Source organism: Mesoplodon bidens (genome assembly GCF_964165515.1).
Source record: "Mesoplodon bidens genome assembly, chromosome: 1".
NCBI classification, from domain to species: Eukaryota; Metazoa; Chordata; class Mammalia; order Artiodactyla; family Ziphiidae; genus Mesoplodon; species Mesoplodon bidens.
The window spans coordinates 43,165,658-43,186,704 of record NC_138176.1 but is presented as its reverse complement, the minus strand read 5'-3'; the positions used below and the strand labels follow the sequence as shown (position 1 = coordinate 43,186,704).

At 34.7% G+C, this 21,047-nt stretch overlaps 1 protein-coding gene across 7 annotated transcripts in view; it reads left to right on the top strand.

The window, feature by feature from the left end:
* Positions 1 to 21,047, top strand: part of PCDH15 (protocadherin related 15) — a gene marked incomplete at both ends in the record, with an annotated part of 718,913 nt that overhangs the window by 303,589 nt on the left and 394,277 nt on the right. For all 7 annotated transcript variants that reach the window (XM_081238611.1, XM_081238610.1, XM_081238609.1 and 4 more), the window contains 2 exons: positions 1,383 to 1,502; positions 13,578 to 13,688. In XM_081238611.1, coding sequence (XP_081094737.1) covers positions 1,383 to 1,502; positions 13,578 to 13,688 — 231 coding nt within the window. The remainder of the gene's footprint in view (positions 1 to 1,382; positions 1,503 to 13,577; positions 13,689 to 21,047) is intronic.

Below are 21,047 nucleotides of genomic sequence, written 5' to 3'. Positions count from 1 at the left end.
ACTTCTGTGGTTGCTGTGCCAAAGGACGTATGAGGGGGGACATTAAATTCATAGTTTAATTCTCAAATCTGTTGCTGACTTTAGAACCAAGAGATTTCTTATAAAATTAGATTATTAGAAGATGTAGTAACATTGGCTCCATATTTCATTATGGCAAGAATTCGCTGAGGCTGAGTAGCAGCTACTATTTTAGAGGGGGAAGTGTTCCCCAGTTGCCATCATTCCCATTAGACTTGCTTCACTCTTTTACATTGCCTAATATCCCTCCAGTTATCTGGGTCTGTAGCCCCTGAAAATAGAAGTAAATGAGATAACTCCTTCTTTTTCTCTCTGAAACTATTTCTCCATGAAGGAATCCCATTTAAAACCTAACAAAACATATCTCAGAATAAAATTTAAAAGTCTGTGTTCTGTAGAGGCACAAAGCATATGTTTATTGACTAAATTCATTTATTCATTGTGACAGTGTGATGATTAGAGAAGTAAAGTATAAAATATAAGAGTAACGAAAAGGGTGCCATGTTCTGACGTGCGGTAGGGAAATTCTGTCAGGAATGGCTTAGAAGAAGGCAATACTTAATTAAGTTGAAATGTAACTAATGAGAAGGATCCCAGCTAAAGCTTGAAGACAGGACTCTGGATGTAGGAATACAAAGACCTGCAAGTAAGAGAAAACAACAGTGATTCTCTGTTGGAGATCAATAAGAAATAAAGCTAGATGCTCAGGCCAAATGTGAAATCATGGTCTTATATGCCATTTTATGTTTTGTTGTTGTTTTAATCCAAAATGAAAAGATATTACAATTTCTCCAGTTCTGTCACACGATGGCTTTCTACTTAACCAATACTACAAGCACTAAAGAAAATCCCAGCTTTCTCTCTCCTCTGATAGACAGGGAATCCATTGTCTCCAACTCTCTTCCTTAAATTTGCCACTTGCATGTAATTACCAACTGGATTTCACTGATCTCTCTGAAATGGTTTTTGATTTTAAAATAAAGTAACTAATTCCTTCTTACAGTTTAAATCTTAGTTTGTAGATAACTTAATGCATCAAGGTTTTTTTAAGGAGGAACAGCAGATGCATTTCTCCATAGGAACTAAGATGCTAATGATCATAAATTGGTCCAAATGTGCTTCACACTGAATCATGGCCTTCTATTTCTTTATCCAAAGCAAGGACCATGACGTTGGAAATTTCAGACTTTATAGGAACTCATGTGTTTGCAAGTGTTCTTTTGAAATACTTCAGATCTCTGGTTGTGGACAACTGCCTGCTTTTTTCCTTTGTGTAATAAATGTCTGCTTTTTGTGCCAGAACACTTCTGGTGTGTTGTTGATCAAATGAGAGTTGACAGTTTTTCTTTTGTTTTTTTTTTCAGCTCACTCCAGTTGGCACCACAGTATTTACAGGATTTTCAGGAGACAATGGAGCTACAGACATAGATGATGGCCCAAATGGACAGATAGAATATGTTATTCAGTATAATCCAGATGATCCGGTATGTAAATATTTACTTGCAATGTGAGTTCGCTATAAGGAATAAAATTAATATTTACTTCAGCTGACATTTATTATATTTCTCAATTGCTCAGTTCCTGGAACCACATTAGTAATTATACTATTATTAATAACTATCTCAAAATTACATTTAAAAAAATATTTGTGCTATACTTATAAAAGCTAGTTTTTGGTGAGTTTTGTAGGTAAAAGTTTAAAATGTATTCATAGGTATAATATGTCATTTTTATTCAATTTCCATTATGTTAGTGGACTCCTAAGCATTCTAAGTAAATCATTGGACATGATATTACCAATGTGATGTGTATGCTTTATGGAACTTGCAAATTAATACCATCACTGCCCCTTCTCCACCAATGAAACCTGAGGTAGAAAAGAGGACAAAGCCTCTAGCAATAGGTTTTTCAGTTTTTGGTTTTCTTGCATTAGACAGTGGGGCTTCTACATTGTACCTTAGGCTGTGAAATTATTTTTCCCAATGATATAGTATATGTAACACAAATAAAAAGAATTGTTTTCTTGAAGCTAGAGCTGGAAGTCCTACCTGCCATCTTTCCCTTCCTCTTTTCCCAGAGGCAGCTTCTCAGAACACCAAGGGCTCCCCAAAGCATAGTTTTAAAATCACTTAAGTGACTTTAAATTAATGCTTCTCCTTTAGGTTTAATATTAGGAATATAAAAGTGGTGAAGTTAACATTGTATCTTTGTTTTTAAATTATATATTTCTTATATAAACTTTAAACAATCAAAAACAACCTGTTGAACTTTCAGAGACTAAGAGCTCTCAGTAAGATCTACCTCACCAATTGATTGTGAAAACTAAGTGAATTGTGAATGCATTTCCTCATCTTATTCTCACAAATCGATTAGTTAGTAGTAGTATCTCTGTCACATAGAAGCGAACACAGGTTCATAGGTAACGTGACTTGCCTGGTAACACACACCCACCTCTAAGCTGGAGAGTCAGGACTCGATTTCAGAGTAATATGTGCTCCACTCTTCCTCTGTTGTGCTCTAAGAAAATAGTTGCAGCACTTGAGTTAAAATTTTCAAAAAAATTTTAAAAACAAAACAAAAGGCCCATGGGTATAGCAGGGTCAAGGGAAGATTTGGAGGGATTTTGTTTTTGTTTTTCCCCTAAAATGTATGCCTCCACATGTTTATAGACAGAGATAATGAAACCGAGAGATGGGGAGACGATGAGAATGTGACAGCAAAGGACAATAAGTATGAGGGGTTACACAGAAGTCGAATGGAAAAGATCAAAGAAACAGCAGAAGGGAAAAGGGCAAGAGAAACATTTTTTTTAAAAGTAGAAATAGGCAGCTGACTATACAGAATATTTCTAAACCATTTATTTTCTTTACTATTTAGATTTTTTAAATAATCAATTGTATGTGTGTGTCATGTTTCTAGCTTATATTTTATGAAGGTCATTTCCTAATCTTTACTCCTCAAGCTGTAAAAATGAAACTCCAAAAAAGTATAGAATGACCAGGCCATGTATTTTAGGGAAATATTTATTACATTGCATTAAAAAAAAAAAAAAAAAAAAAACCTACCCAAGGATTCGATATAGTGGGAGACAGAAATGTATTACTTGGAATGTATCTTTTAGAAGTTTTGTGAGGCTGAAATTCCTTGTTAGCTATGCAGTAATTCCTTCTGGATGCTTCCCCCTTTCAGAAATTTCCGGGCTTGGTGTGAAATATAATATGTACCTTTTACTACCTACAGATTGAATAAACCAATCATTCACATGCAGTTTCCAAATTGCGAAAGAAGAAAAAAAAATGTACTTTAGCAAGCTAGTGCTACTATGGAATAATGAAAGAAATTCTCTGGGCATGGTAATAATTCAGTGAGGCAAAAGAATAAGACATCATGACGGCACTTAAGTTAGGGTATATTGGAAGAGAAAGCATTAACCAAGTCACATCCTTACAGAGAGAATCCATCTTTAATCATCATAGAGAGTTAATGCAAACCTCAATGCCAGTTTCTTCTCTTATAAAATCTCTGAGAAAGAGCTATCTGATGATTTTTATATTCTTAAATTGTTAAATCTCTAGAAATTCTGCTTATAATTAATAGCATCATAATATTATCCTGCTTATTTCTTAGAGTTAAAACAAACTTGTATGTATTACAAATATATGTAACCTGAAAGTGTGGCCCCCTCTGGCTTTTGCAACCACAATTAAAATTTTCTTTAAAATTAGTCTCACACTGTATGGTAAGTAGTAAAAGGTGTAGATTGGTCTGTTCTACTTAAAAATCTCAGAGTATTTTTTTTTCCCCAGGGTATTTTTTGTTTTGTTTGTTTCCATCTGATGCTATGTTATTCATTAGCAGAAATCACAAATTAGTGACCTGGAGTTTCATTCAACTCACAAAATTCTGTTTGGCCACAAATTATTTTAAATAATTTCTGAGCCAAAATCTAAAAATCATGGAATTTCACATTCAAATTTAGTTTTCTCTTCTCTCTTAAGAAATAGATGTATGACAACCCTGGTCCTGATTTCCAATAAGACAGCATCAGCTAGAGTTGAATTAATGTTTTCCCATTAAGCAAACTTCTGTCACTCAGACAATATATGTATATCCATTTTTACCCTCATGACTTCACTCATTTACATTATCCAAGTCATCCTTGTAGAAATTTACGAATGTAACATCTGCCTTACTGTAATACAAAGTATGGGTTTTTGTTTGTTTGTTTTTTGGGGTTTTTTTGTGGTATGCGGGCCTCTCACTGTTGTGGCCTCTTCCATTGCGGAGCACAGGCTCCGGACGCACAGGCTCAGCAGCCATGGCTCACGGGCCTAGCCGCTCAGCGGCATGTGGGATCTTCCCTGACCGGGGCACGAACCAGTGTCCCCTGCATCGGCAGGCGGACTCTCAACCACTGTACCACCAGGGAAGCCCCAAAGTATGTTTTAATTAATTCTTCCCATCACTTTAAACACTGGCCTCTTGTGTTTCTGATAAGAGAAGACAATGGAAATTTGAATTATGTTTCCAGTATGTAATGTGCCATTTTTCTTTGACTGTTTTCAAGATTTTTATTTTAATTTTGAGTGCTTGGCAACTTGACCATGGGAGCATGCCAATGTAGAGTTTTCTTTGTAATTGTCTTTTTTTTAGGGGGTTTGCTGAACTTTAATCTCTGAATTTGTCTTTCACCAGTTAAAGAAATTATCAGACACTATTATTTAATATTTTCATGCCATTTCCCTGACTCTTCTCCCTCTGAGACTCCAATTACAGGCATATTAGGCATTTATATACTGTTCCACAGGTACAGGCTCTGTTCATATATTTTCAACATTTTTTAATCACTTGGTTGCAAGCTGGGTGTTTACTGTTGATCTATATTCAAAGTTATAGTGTTCTCTGCCATCTCCATTCTATTCTTAAAACTATCCAATGTATCCAATTGTCTCTTTTTATTTATTATTTTTTAAATTTCAGATAGTATAACCTTCAGGTCTAAATTTTCCATATTTTTATAGTTTGTAATTTTTGGTGAGTTTCCCATCATTTCATTTATAGTGAGCATATTGTTTTTACACCTCTAAAAATAGGCATTGTTATAATAGCTGCTTTAAAAATCCTTGTCTGCCTGTCTAACTTTGGTCTTCCATTGATTTTCTCTCTTCTTGAGAAGGGATCACATTTTCTTGTTCATTATATGTCAAATTGTTCTGGACTCTATCCTGGATACTGTGAATGTTGTATTGTGGAGAGATTCTTGATTCTGTTATACTACTCTGAGGAGATTTGTTTGTTTTTAACTTTAGCAGAGAACTTGGTTGCATTCAAACTGGAAACTCTTTCTCTTGGGTGCAGTTCAATTTTCAATTCAGTATATATATTTTTTCTTAGTTGATCTGCTTGTAGTCGACCCCATACAGGTGTGGTTTAAAGATCAACTAGGGATCTGGACATAACTTATGCATGAAATTTTGTTCCTTCCCTTTCTGGCTCTCTCCTTTATAATATCCATCCCCCCTCACTTTCTGTCAGCTTTGGTTGTCCCAGAATCTATCCCTTTATGTCAGAAAGACTTCGGGCTTTCTACCAGAGTTTTAACTGCCCCCTCAAGGTGCCAAATCACTCTTCCCTCAGGCCAAATACCCAAGACGGGAGACTCACCCATGTTGTCTTTTCTTTCAAGTGTCTAATCTCCTCCAGAATATGCCTGCTTTTCTTATCTCTCCAGGGATGCAGGGATGTCAGGTATTTTTGTTTGCTTGTTTTGTACTTTGTCCAGAGTTCACAGGTGTTATTTGTGGGAAGATTTAGTCCAGTGGGTCTTAGCCATATAGAAACAGAACACTTTATACCCAATGAGTTTCTTTCTTCAATATACCTTTAGAAGACTAGTACTCTTACTCATTTTTGCTTCTGAACCACATTTAGGGCTTTCCTAAATATTAGGCAATAGCAGCAATGATAGAAGTATTTCAAAGTTTTAACAGCAAAAAAAGAACATACATTTATTTATTCCATGATTGTGGATCTACAGTGATAAATTGTCAACTAGTTTACCACCAGCACTATTTTGTAACCAGAAACACTGACATTTCAAATCAACTTCAGGATGGTTTCATTTATCTCTGTCCATTAAAAAAGAGGATAACTCTTTCCAACAAAAGAACATAAGTGAGGATACCCTCATATTAATGTGTTCCTAAATATCAGAGAAGTAAAAATATAATATCACTTAAAATTATTGACTCATCACATGTAGTAGTTACCAATTACCCGTACTATATGTCACCACCAATCCTTTAGACAAGGCTTGGTAATTAGCATAATGTATTAGTTATCTACTGTTGGATGGCAAACTTAGTGCTTTAAAACAACACACTTTCATTTTGTTCAGTTTCTGTGGCTTAAGAGTCTGGACATAGCTAAGCTGAACTGCTTAGGTTCTCATGTGGTTACAATCTACATGTTGCCCAGATTAGTTCTCACTGGAGGTTTGAGTAGGGAAGAATCCCCTACCAATTAAACTCAGACTGCTGTTAGAATTAATTCCTTTATTGTTGTAGGACAGAGGGCCTTGGCCTCTTGCTATATGTTGGCTGGAGTCTGCTCTCAACTCTTAAAAACCACCCTTAGTTCCTTGACTGCTTACTTCCTTATACCTGCAAGGAGAGTATCTAGAGCTAGTTTTCAAGATGGAGTCTTATATGACATAAGGCAATCACAAGAGTGACAGTTTGTCACCTGTGCCATATCCTATTGGTTAGAAGCAAGTCAGAGGTCCTTCCCACGCTCAAGGGGAGGGGATTACACAAAGGTATGAGTTGCTCATCAGCAAGTGGGGATAGAGAGGGCTCCCTTAAGAATCTGTCATACCTACTATAATGTTCAGCATTATTATCATCATTTTGAATGTCGTATAAACTGATCTACTTTGGAAAAGCACTTTTGAGTCTTTTTGTTTAAGTTTGTGGGGAAAAAAATAGAGGAAATGAAGGTTCTATTCTGATTTTAATAGAGGATAAATTGAAAATAATCATTTGCATTATTAGGATCTTTTTTACCATACCTGTATTTCCTTTATGATGTAGATGAACAATTATACTAGGAGATGTGGAATAAATAAGAATCAGACATTTTTTTTACTATCCAAAATAAAATTAAAAAAATTAAATTGCTAAATGTTGTAAGCTCTTCACTGAAACAAAGCACTTTTATGTAACCTATTAAAAAAATCAGAAGAGTTTAAATTGCACTTTTTTTTGCCATTGTTTTTATTGAATTTTATCTAGAATAAAGAAAGAAGTTTGGGGATGAAGAACTGCTTAACTGATTAACCAAATTTAAAGCGAAAGCATTTGTGTTATTTTCCAAAACTTTCTGTCTCTTCCTCTTTTTGGAGACATGCCAGAAGTGAACTTTTTTGGGTTGGAGAAAATTCCTTGCTCTGGCTAATGAGATATGGGTCCAAAGAATCAAATACAAGTCACCATTTCCCCTCCCACTGCTGCAGTGATTGGAGAAAAACATGTTGAGGTGAAACATGCATTAGCCCGAGTCCCTGAATGAAAACATAAACAGAGCCCACTTTCTGACATGTGTTAGTGTAGATATGTAGAATGGGTAAGAAATAAAAAATTCTAGTCTTAAAACATTCTATTAATTTGGGAGTTTTATTCTTGCATCATAACCTATCCTTTCTCGTCTGATATTTTCAGATGAAAATAATTTAGTAAATACCTCATTATTGGTGTCCGCTAGAGAGTGAACTAAGAGGATTTGTACTATGCTCATCACAGTTACTGTAAAATACTATTTTTTTATGCCTTCATGGTAATAAAAAGTAAGGCCATCTATAGTACACTGAACTAATTATATTTTAAAACATGAAAAGAAAAGAAAGATTCAGGAAAAAAAGAGAATAATTTGTCATGTATTGTGTGGAATTTTTCATTTTGGGGAGTTTATCTTATTTGGAAAAAGGAAATTATTAATATAATAGGTATTATTTGGATATTTTATTTTTTAAATTTATTTAACACCTTTATTGGAGTATAAATGCTTTACAATGTTGTGTTAGTTTCTACTTTATAACAAAGTGAATCAGTTATACATATACATATATCCTCATATCTCTTCCCTCTTGTGTCTCCCTCCCTCCCTTCCCATCCCACCCCTCTAGGTGGTCACAAAGCATGAGCTTTGTGAACACTTGTGTTTAATTAGGTCATTGCCTAAAGTCCTTCTTTGGGTAAAACTTTGAACCCAGGTAGTTTAACTGTGAGCCTGTGACATTTTAAATTTACAACATATGTACTTTTGAAGCCAAATAGAAACTTCTAAATACAATTTCCTACGAAATTGGTTAGAAGAAGGTGACATGAACTGCACTGTAATCTTTCCTTTACCCCTAAATGTGCATATACATATTTGTGTGTGTTTATGTGGCAGGGAGGAATGAGTGTGTATGAAGTATAGAAACAATTATCAGAGTGTTGGTATTCTACTAGGAGCAAACTAATGTTGCTGCTCAAATCATAGTCCCTTTTGAGTAGACAAGGGCTACATGATCTTACTTAATCCTCCACTTTTCACTTCAGGTAATTCAGATTAGGGGAGTCACACCAAACTATGGATGGTTCAGCAGCTAATGGCATGGTGGCCTGATTAATCTGTGACAAGCTTAAAACCAAATAGAGACTGATTAGGATACAGAGTTGGTGCTGTTTATTCAAACTAAGAGATAAAGTCACAGTCCTGTTCAACATGAACAAATGGGGAAAGTCTGAAGAGAGAGAGAGAGATTAGAGGTGATGAAGGAAGAGAGAGAGGGGAGAGAGAGATTCCAAAAAAATGTAGAAAAACAATAATAAGAGAACTTAACAGCCTCTGAGAGACTGAGAAATGTTTTCCTTGTTACCTAAGTTCCCATCACTTCCCAGTTGCAGGCCCAGTAAAGCATATTTGTACTTTGGTTCTATCATTAGATAACCAGGAAAATAGATATACATGTATATGTGTATGTGTGTGTCTGTGTGTGTGCAGGTCTCAAAAATAAATCTCTCTTCTTTTGAACTGAATTTCTAGTCCTTACAGTTGAATGGATAATATCAAAAACAGTATTTGTAAATATAGCATAGGTATGAGAAACCAAACAGAATCTTTTCTGCTTATTAGAAAATTATGAATTACCAGAGTTCTCAGCTGAGAACAAATAACACTAAGTACCTCATATTCCATTTCCAGATAATCTCCAACTGTGGGGCCCAACCGCTCCTTACAGGACTAGCAGAGAGGTGTCATTTTATCTACGCTGGTACTAATTCAGCTTCCCACAGGTTAATAAAGAGGGCTGTGGGGGGATGGAATCAATTCTGGAGAAACACGGAATTGTTAGTGTCAACATTCCATCTCCCTTCTTTGCTTAAGTCAGTGTGAGTGTATGTGTGAAGGGAGGGCACTACACATGCCTCCTACATTTTTTCTCATCCTTCCAACAGTGATAAAATCATTTAAACTGCCCTATGCCCTCATTTACTAAATGGAGAATTGCCCCTTTTCTGACAGTTACTGAGACACCAAACTGCCAGGGAGTTGTGAATGGACCTTTCCTGATGGAGAGCAGATGTTTGGGGCCTGTGGGTATTAAGAGGCTTAGTCATTATTGGAATGACCTGATTAACACTGGGCAGGTAGAGGTCAGCATTTAAATTCTCATCACCCAAAGAAACAAGTGCTAGTTTGTGCTTTACAGAGCAGTGTCCAAAATTAACAGAAAGAGGGTCAGGGCCTTATTTCCAAAAAATGTAGGTTGCTTAAGAAAAAGGATATGACTGTGTTCCTACACCCCTATTCTTTGTTGATGAACCAAATCTCTAAGGATGAGAGGAGAGGAAAATAAATGGTAGAGAAAGGGAGGGTGCAGACTCTACTTCCCTTTCCACCTCAAACAGTTCTTTGACAAGAGTATAAGACTGAGATACTCTTGATACACTGATACACACGCTCACTCACACACACATATATCTATATCAGAGTTATGGGATCCTTCTGACATATTATTTATTATTAAAGGAATCAGATTGAATTAGAAAAGCACAATTTTAGTAATTACTAAAATCGCAAAATATTAAATGCTCAACATGTTATTACCTTTGAGAGTCTTCACTCAAATTATATTTAAAAGTTTATCCCAATCTAACATCAAGTCAATTTGTTAACCTAACAAAACTAGCTCCAAAATAAAGAAAAATGAAATAATTATCCATCTTAAAAATGTATTATAGGAGCTTATTATTGAGTTGAGATCACAAGCAAATGCCAAAACTCTTATATGCTTAACTTAGTCCTATCTTCTATTCTAGTGTTTCTCAAAGTAAAACGTAAAGTTTCTACATGAGAATCACCCAAGAGTTTTGTTAGAAATACAGACTTCTGAGAATTTCTGGAATTTGGAGGAATAGACTTGGAATCTGCAATCTAAGTGATACATTTCTATGATCCTTATATAGTCTAAACTTTGAAAATCATTGTCACATTGCCTTATCATATAATTTTTAAAAACAATTATATTTTCTTACTAAATTTTGCTCTTTTTTTCCTCCTTAGGTAGAGCTTTAGAAATAGCATTACAGCAGGGCATTTACTTTGAGTTGATCTAATCCAATATTCTTTTTCCTAGAGGAAAAATAAAGAGCACCCTAAACATTTATCCATATTTTGTTTCTAATTTTTCTCATGATTATTATTCTGTTTTTTCAAGACAGAATGGATACTTTATAAATACTTGTTTCATTAATAAATTAGTTAATTTTAACACAAAGGCTTTTCATATGCAGTAATTTATAAACAACATTGATCATAAAGCAGATATTCTCCTTATGTTTCTTGGAACATAAGTATTTATGAAACTCCTAGCAAAATTAAAATCTCAGATATCTATAAAAGATGGACTTAGCTAATAAGAATTAGATTTAATTAAAAAATGTTCTTAAGAACAACCTAATCCTTAATTACTAACTACAATGCTTGTAATAATTCTACAAATATCCAATAAAAATTATCAACTAAAATAGGATCACAAACATCCATTATGTTACTTGGTTAGAAACATAAATGTAAACATTTCCACATCATAGACTGAGATCCTTGAGAAATCTGTGAGGGAAAGCAGAAAATACACAAATAACAAATGCTGTTTGAAAAAAATAATGTAACATAAGAGCAAAGATTTAATCCTAAATTGGATGACAAAGAATATTTTACCGAATAAGATTTGCAGGATTTATAATCCAGAGAAATGAGGTATAGAATGTTTAGGCAGGAGAAAATTAAAAACAAATGTCACCTGCAAAGAGTCATAGCATAAATGGAAAAGAGAGGGGACTACATGATGAGGACACATAGGCAGGAGATAATCATGTATCAAAGTGCTTTCAGCTGCAAATAATAGAAAACTGAATTTAAAGTGACTTTGCCAACAAAGTCATATATTATCTCTTGTAACAGGTTGTTCAGAGAAGGGGAGGTATCAGGATTTGTTAAGCAACTCAGAGATATCACAGAGCCAGCTTCTTTCCATTTTCTGCTCTTCCATTTTCAGCATTTTTTTTACTTCTAGTTTAACTGTTTCAATAGTTCCAAAATGGCTGCTGATGGTTGCAGGTTTTACATCCTTATAGAAGCATCTGTAAGCAGAGAAGGGAACACTTTTTTTGTCTCTCTCTCTCTTTACCATTAAGAAAAATTCTTCAGATTATTTAGAATTAGATCTCACGTACATTTCCAAAACAATCACTGGCAAAGAGTGTGGATTTTCCATGGTAGGATTAGATTGTCAAAACTCACCCCACTTAGGGGCATAGCCTCCCCTAAAGCACAAAGCCACCAATTATCTGAACTCATTTGGAGTTATGACTCCAAGGATGAGGTGGCGTTTTGGTAAGTAATGCACCGTATATTTCATAAACACGCTAGAATTGATATATGTCTCTACAGTTATTGAGTCTTTGAAAGTTAACAACCCTATAACAACACACTGAGTTGTGTTTTACAGTGTATATGGCAATTATTAACTAAAGTATTCCCCATAACTAACTTAGATGTTTAGATTAAACAATTTTTACTCTCCCTGGCATAGTTTAGAGTCCCGCAGTGTTTAAATAGGCAAAAATTTAGGGAAAATGTCAAACGCCTGTTTTTAATTGTAAATATCTTTTATGGCACATTTTCTATATTTATGTTTTAAAATGTTACTTTTTAAATGACTGAATCCAAGAAAGACCTGCAAAACCATTTGCATGAACACAGAATAAATCATTTAAAAATATCTATCAATTGTATACTCTGTGTGTGTGTACTAGAAAGAGAGGGGGTCACGGAAGGAGGGAGAAAAAGATGGAGAGGGAGAGATCACAACTCTAGATATTGAAGGTTAATTTGCCCACATTCCCCCAAATGAACTTGAGATAGAAGATTTGAGTCAGCTGTTCTCTCATTAACTCTGTTTCTAAGTAACTCCCCTTGTGTCAGCTGAGTGTATAAACAGACACAGGCAGGCATGCACACACTCTTTCTTCCTTCCCTTCCCCTCTTCTTCTGCTTTCTTCCTCCTGCTTTGCCTCTCCCCCACCTCCTCCTCCTTTTTCTGAAGTAAGAATCTAAGTATTTCATCTGCTGCCCACAATCACATGCACGCCTACCACTACATAAAACAATCAACCAAAAAATTTCCAACACTAAAAGTAAAACTGATTTGTTGTCATAATTTAGAGACTATTTTATCAGTCTTCAAAATGGCACTAAAACACAAAAGTGATGTAAAGTCTTTTTAAGGCTGAGAGACAGATCTTATAAATTATATTCCCTTGAGGAATGACTATACTGTCTTACAGTGAGGGCTGCTCATGCCAAAGCAGTATTGCTGGAAGGCACTTTGGAAGTTGCCCTTATAACCTGCATGTTGCCAAGAAGAAACTCAACCCCTGTCAGGATAGGAGACTTAACTAATGAACAGCAGTTTTGAGGCTTGGAAAAACAAACAAAACAAAACAAACAAAAAACAACCTACAGCACATTCTTTTTCACAAAAACACAAAGTTTCAAGTTAATAGTTGTATTTAATACAGTACTTGAAAATACTGAGAATACAGAATGGGCACCAATGTCGAAAAGGGATATTATGTAGAAATCACAAATTGCAATCTTTGAACTCTTTGGTGATTAAAAAAATTGTGAAAAGATAATATGGTAATAGGAAAGATTTTTCAGATATCTGGGCTTAGAAGTATCCCAGGGCTGTTGATGGGTAGCCCTAATAGTATATGAAAAACTTACAAGAAGTAAGTTTCCTGGTTATTATTATCAAAAGTGAGACCTATTGACCAGAATGACAAGTTTTTGGAAATAAGAGTATTAAATCTGAAGCTTACACTCACATCCTGTTTTCAGATGATTAACATGTTGTCTATAACTTTCAAGGGGACTAAACTGAAATATAAGATTGTCCAATTCATTTTATGTTCAGATGATCTCAAATGTGTATCTTTACCTATTTGCAGACATCCAATGACACTTTTGAAATCCCCCTTATGTTGACCGGAAATGTAGTGTTAAGGAAGAGGCTCAACTACGAAGACAAGACTCGCTACTTTGTCATCATCCAAGCTAATGTGAGTGTTTAATTTCTCTTACTTTCCTCTTCTGAATTTATGAAGTACAGAACTTGCCCAGAATGTATGTGCTTACTGTGATTTGCAGACTCAACAGGGTAGCCCTGTGCTCAGTGTAATTTGTATATTATAGTCTTCTGAATAGGAAATGGGATGGAATGGGGTAGGAAGATTATTCCCACTCACTGTATTCTTCACTCTTTCAATCACTCATACACTTCAATAATTTGTTTTTAGCTCATACTGAAGTATTTCTCAAAGCATGATCCACTGAATGACTGCAGCAAAATCACCTTGGAAGTGTATAAAAAATGCAGATTCCTGGACACAACCTCAGACCCTCTGAATAAAAATTTCAGACGGTAGAAGTGGAATACCTGCATTTTTTATTAGCTCCTCAGGGGACTTCAAAGTACACTAAAAGTAGAGAACTGTTGAATCATTTATTGAATTTTATCTTTTATTGAGTAGTTGCTCACTACATATAAGCTACTATGAGCATAACCCACATATGGACAGCAGTAACAGAAAACCTGAAAAACAATTGCTTGTATAATATTATTATTATTGTCATTATCATTATTATTTTAATAAAATTCTTAGATTTATGTGGTCAAGAGTTGATTTGACAGTTCAAGTATATCACCAAAGACTCAGGTTCCTTCTGTCCTTAAAATCCTTCTTTCCCTGAAATTTGGTTGTTTTTCCAATGCCTTATCTCCCATTTACAGTTGTGATGCTTATGGCTCTGGTGCTAGTGAATACCAGCACCATAAGGATCACGACTGCAATTCTAGTCTGAGTATAAGGGTGGTAAAACTAGGACTTCTTATGTTCATTGATTCTGCCTGCTTTTATCTGAGAGGAAGCTCTTTCCCACCCAGCTTCCCCACACAGAACAGGAATATGAGTCAGCATAGCAGACGGTAAAGTTAAGGAAGTCTGTAGGTAGTAAAGGGGAATGAGACAATCATCTCTGGATGACAAGCAAGTATGGTTCGTCTCCTGGGGCTGGGCATATTGAAAAAAATAATAATTTGTTAGGAAGGAGGAGAATTGGGCTAGTATTTTAGTAAAAAAAATCTAACAGGGCTGGCGACAGGTAGCATCTAACATTGAAAAAATTCCTATAATAAGTGACAGGACCATGTTCTGAAAAGGTAGTTAGACTCTGAAGCCAGCCTGTACCTTTAATAACCCCTAAGCATTGTAATCATATTTTTATAGCTGAACAGAAAGACAAGAGGGAGTGGCAAAAGGGAATATCCTCCATCAGCTGTTCTGAACAAGTTTATATGCAAGAAAGTGTCGCTAAGTGGCCATGTTTTGTCTTTTTTAGAGATATTTCAGCAGAAAGGGCATGCATGTTTACATATATAGTATATGTGTGTGGGTAGATATAGATAGAAATCTAGTTTTTTGAAGACAGATTTCTAGACTTTCATTCAAAATACTTGTTTTGTTTTGTTTCTTTTTTTTCCAATACAATGTGGGTTGTCTTAGGGCTCAGTAGCAGAGACTAGAGTAGAAACTGTGGATGTAGGAAAAAGTAGAATCTCTTAAAGAGGGCCCCTCATAATTCCTCAAAAACACTGAACCCCTTTTTTTCCTATGTACATGAAAATGTGGAGAAAAGGTACAATTTTCCTTTCTGACTCAGAATCTCTAATAAAATTTACAGAAAAGTCAGATTGCTATGGAATGTATTTGAGAACTAATTTTTATTGTGCTATTTAAAATGAGGTTTTTTTTTTAAAGAAATGTAAAATAAAATAAATCTTCTGACTTGCCATCTACTTTAAACTATTTATAAAGACATCTGGGACAATTTGAATCCAATTTGCTAGACTACTCATAACTGGGGAAAGACTGATAAGATTTTAGCATTTCAAGGATAAAGTTATGAAATAACAGGATATGCATGGATCCTTGAAAGGAAGGAATGGAATTGGTGAGAAATTGAATGAAGACTTGAATTTATCTGTAATAGTAATTTTTATATAAATGTAAATTATGTGATACAAAATGTGAATGCTAAATATAGGAAGTTATAAGATTTTTAGTGTTTTTAAAAGTTTTCAGATTATATCCTTTTAAAAGTTATATAATATACCAAAATTAGGATATATCCAATTTATTCAACTATACTTAAGGTTTTTTTGTTTATTTTTGGTTTTTGGCACAGAACTGATAGCTAATCTCATGATTCTCCTGAGAGGCAGGGAGTATAGTATAGTGGTAAAAGCATGAATTCTAGAACCACATTGCCCGAATTCAAATCCTAGTTCTGCCATTTCCTAGCGTGTGACTTTTGGTATACTCTGTATGTCAGTTTTCTAAGTAGTAAAATTGGGATATTAATGAAATATACCACACAGGGTTCTTGTGAGGATTAGCAAGCTAGCAAACAAAAATGTGCTTAAACTAATGCTTGGAATATATTCTGATATCATTACAGTATTACATAAACCTCTTAAGTACCAGTACTTACTTGTTCATGAATAGATAATTAAAAGATAAACTTACTATGAGAAAAATTGTATATATTCATGTATATATGTATATACATACATATATATATATATATATATATATATATATATATATATATTCATCTTAGTAGGTAATGCCATATGATCTTCCAAATTGTTGCCGCACATCACATTCCCACAAGTTATAAAGAAAAATGCCTGTTTCCTCTACATTTTAGATATATAACTTGCTTAAGACAGTGGCTTATTGGAGCTGAAAAGATGGCTCATGCTTGCTTTGAGGGCCAATTTTGGACATCTCTTTCCAACTCCAAGTACAGTGACCTCATTTGTGGCCATGGTGGGAGATATTTACAGTATGGAAAGTGACAAATGCTCCAAGTCATGTTCTTGGGGGCCCTGTGGTGTGGCCATGGCTACGGCAGCTTGACACGGGATCTCAGTTCCCCGACCAGGGATTCAACCCTGGCTGCAGCACTGCCCTGGCTTTTGTCCCCTTTGGAGAGGAATTTCAGTAAAGAGACTGAATAGTGAAGCAGGTAAAGTGTTTATTAAGTGAGGAATATTGTGGATAGACACATGGGCAGGCTCAGTAAGAGTCACATCTTTGGGAAGTTTAAATCATTTATAAGGGGGCAGGCTTCCAGGTCTTTGTTTTCCTCTGACCAGTCGTCTTGCTTTTACCCCTATCTGATTTGTCTCAGGGCCCTCCCCATGTTCCTTCTCCTGCTTTAGCCAAGATGGATTTCAGTGTGAGGGGCTCTGGGAAGTTAGCAAAACTTACTGTGGTCTGGCACCCCTTCTCCTGAGGAAACTTTCTGTGCAAGTGTAATTTGGGAGGTCTCCCTGACCCCAAGAATAAGGAAGTTGTGACCTCCTTATCTTTTACCCCAGGAAGGCTTAGCTCCTCCCTCCCCTGCCATTACTGTTTTCTTACAGTGTCCACAGGAGACAAAGTCCAGCTATTCATCCTGTTCCTGTTGTTATTTCTATCTCAAAGTATAAACAGGAGTCCAGTTGTAAATGTCTCGCCTGGAACCCATCTATCTCATGCCTCAGTCGGGACTTCTTGTCTCAGTTGGCTGTTAAACATTTACTGCCTCATATATATCAATATCTGTACAATTTATATTCTTATATTTATATAGAATAATAATACCCATATATTAAAATATCTTTTAATTATTATTTTATATTCTTTGTAGTTATTATTATTTTATTGATGGTATGTAAACCAATGTACAATGTAAGCTATGTCAATTAAAAACCTACTTATTATCTTGGAGTCATAAGAAGAGCTGAAATATGAGCAATCAATTTGGACTTTAAAGTAGATGATTTCTAAGAAGCTAGAGGTCTGATGATAAATTACTGAACATTACTCAGATTTGGCCTGGCTTTGCTTAGAGTACAAAGATTTGATTGATTTGCAAAAGGAATCATTCAAATTTCATGTAGTTGTGAGCATGTTACGATTTTTTATCCATGTGAACATGTTGTGATTCTTAAATAAATTGGAAGAGTTTTGGGTGACGCACATTAGAAAACTTGTCACTTATTTTCTTTAGAATTTTTGCAACAGTATTACCCACACCGTTTTTTTAAAAATATGAATAGCCAATGAGGCAATGAAATTCCAGAAAAAAGAAGAAAAAAATCTAGGAAAGGAAGTTCAGAGAAGTGCAAAAGTCAGGGGTTTCCTTTTGTTGAAACTTCTGATACATTCTGTCACCACAAACTCCAATTTTGATGTTACCCTAAATCATAAAAAATCAAACCCATCTCTATACATCGATATCTTCAAGCCAACTCTTTCTCTATTACAATTATCCTGAGGGAAATCCTAAGGGCCCTTAACTACTCAAGAGCCCTTAAATAATTGGCAGAAAGAAAAGATTTACATTTCATTAAGACTCATAGCAAGAATACTTCTTGAATTATTCTATCAATTAACAGTGCTGTTCCATATTTTCACATACATCAAAAATCTAGAGAAGGGACATAACTATCTTTCAAACAAGATACTGTATTTAAAAAATATATGATACTATATCTTTCTCAGCTCTCTCTTTTCTCTTAATGGACTCGAGTATGCAAAAAAAAAAGTGTGTAAACTGTAGGGATGAAAAACTTTTTCCTTCTTCCCTTCCAGGTTCTGTTGACCTAAAATAAATAGACTGCCAGTTATTTCTCCAGCAAAAATAGGTTTATTTGGGATAAGAAGGGAATTGCAATTTGGGGTCTACAACCACGGTGAGCCATGTGCAAATCCCTACAAAACAAGGGAAGGAGAGAGAGGGGGAGATAAGAAGTTGGGAGAGCTATAATAAACAAAGAGACCTTGGCTTTTCATTAGCTGAGCTGTTGTAAGGATGGAAGAGGAGGGGTTCTTCTTCCTGTTGAGCTATGCTGTCCTTGCAAGGTGTGAGAGCTCCCCCTCCTAGTCTCTTGACTCTGTTTAACTGAAGTTTCTTGAATTTTTTAGTTCTTTGGCTGCCCTAAAAATTAAATGAACGTAACACAGATTAACAAGAGAAAAACAAATTTAATAAGGTATGTGTAGGAGCTCCATAAAAAAATATGAGACTGAAAAAAGTGACCAAAACAGGCTGTCTTTTTGACAAGGAAACTACAAATTTGTAAAGAATTTGCAAGGCAAAGAGGTTTGGGCTCAGGGTATCAAATTAGAAAGTACAATGGTACTTTTACACGGCCTCTTGGCCCTAAGTTCCCTATTTCTGGTGATAATGATGCCCTCTATTCTCCTGGTACAGGGAGGGTTCTTTTCACATGGAAGATCTTTGTCCTGCTTTCAGGGGGACAAAGGATGATCAAAATGTCCTCCTTCCACTGGCTGTTTCTTAAGAAACTTTAATGTAAAATACTCAATATGCCAATGTAGCATATTTTGGGGTGGCATATTCTGCTCTTCTTCAAAACATTGCAATTATATAGGTTTGGATATAAAAATTACTTTCTATACTTTCATATTTCAAACTATATAAACCACTTTTCAGAATAACCCCTATCCTGACCTTTCCTCATGTCTACCTCCTACTGATATGTGGAATAAGTGCTAATATTACAACCATTGTTTTTAGTTTTGCCAGTTTCTTGGGCATATTCTGGAGAGAAAGACTGAAATAGGAGGATAGTTGTTGATGGTTTAAGAACTATTTATAAAATTTTCAAGTAATGAAGATATTGCTTGCAAATTTTATAAGTAAGCAAAATGATACTATTCTGTTTACTAGTGTACATAAAAACTAAGGAAAATTAGTTAAACAAAAAAGACACTTTCAAGAAAAAAAAGAAGAAAAGAAAAAAAAGAACACACTTCTAAAGTGATTTAGACCCAGGCAAACTTGTTGCTGTTATTTTCTTTTTTGAATAAAGAAATCTAACAGAATCAAGTTACTAGGGTAAGTTTTAAAATTTCAGTTGGTGATAGTCTATCTTTCATTGGTGAACAGAAACAAGACAGATTCCTCCAAGGTCTTAGGTAACTGAGTTAGAGTCAAAAGACTCAAGGCAACTCTAATTATGTTGCCTTTTTTTTTTTTTTTTGCTTTCTCTACTGCAAATACCAGATAAGGTAATGAAAGAGTATTTAATATATGTATCTATGAGTGAGTCTGGTAGGTGCCTTTGGCCATTTTGTCAACTACAAACTACTTGAATACTAAGTATGTAAGTGTTAGAAGTCTCTTTATTCCAAGGCTCCTATGACATTGCCTCAAAAAGAAATCTGAACATCAGCATTTTTGTCTCATACTCATTTTTAAAACCAGGTTTCATATAATTTCACAGTATTTGTTAGAGTCCAAGTTTTTCCTGGGTCCGCTCCACATAACCAATATTTGACTTAATACAGTTCTAAATATGGAGCAGATACTGAATGGATTAAAAATTACCATTTATCTCTAGTTTGATCATAGAATAGTGTGCAATTAAACTGTTTTATAGCAAGAAAGCCTTTCCATTGAGATGAAGGAATTGAAGTCTTACTTATCATTTGATGGTTAGAGGTGTTTTATTTCTCTAACATTTTCATAGTTGAAATATTTGAAGTTTTATAAAAATGTGCTTTGTAAAAAGAGTGGATTGTGCCAATGAGTTACTTGTCTCTGAGCTATTTATAAAAGTAAATTTCTTTGAAATTCTACTAGGCACAGATCTCTTTTTCTGAAACAAATAAAAAAATAGTTCTTCCTTACAATATATTGATGAAATTTTCTACTTATTTATTAAATAATTAATTTTAAAAAATGTGTGTCTTTGATATGTCAGATATCATATTATAATATTGTATTGTGATGTTATGAGACCAGGTGATTGGAGGCTTTGAATAAAGATACTAAGTATTCAGTGATTCAGTGACAAGGTCAATACCACTTCCTTATGAGGCATTGAGAGAATGTTCCAGCTAGGTCAAATCTCACACTCTGATGAATATTCCTTGTGGCTCTTTTGAGTCTATGTTGTAGTTATCTCTATGCTTTTAAATTCCTGCATGTCAGTTTTTATACTGGGTTATTCTTTGTATCACCTGCAATTACTTGCATAACTATACTCACAATGGTTATGGAAGCTAAATAAAGGTTTCATATAATTAAATGTTTAATGTTAGCAAATATATAAGTGATATGTGAAATAATAATGCACATTGAGAAAATACAAATGAAACAGTCAAACTTAGAAGGAGATACATTCTTGCTTGCCAGTTACAGTCACAGTTTCCTAAATTAATGATATCTTATTTTTAAATGTCTAAAATTTTAAAGTGTTACCTTATTTTTAAAATGATAGAAAAGAAATGAGGAAGGAAGGATTTTGGGGATTAGTTTTTAATATGTACTGGATTTTC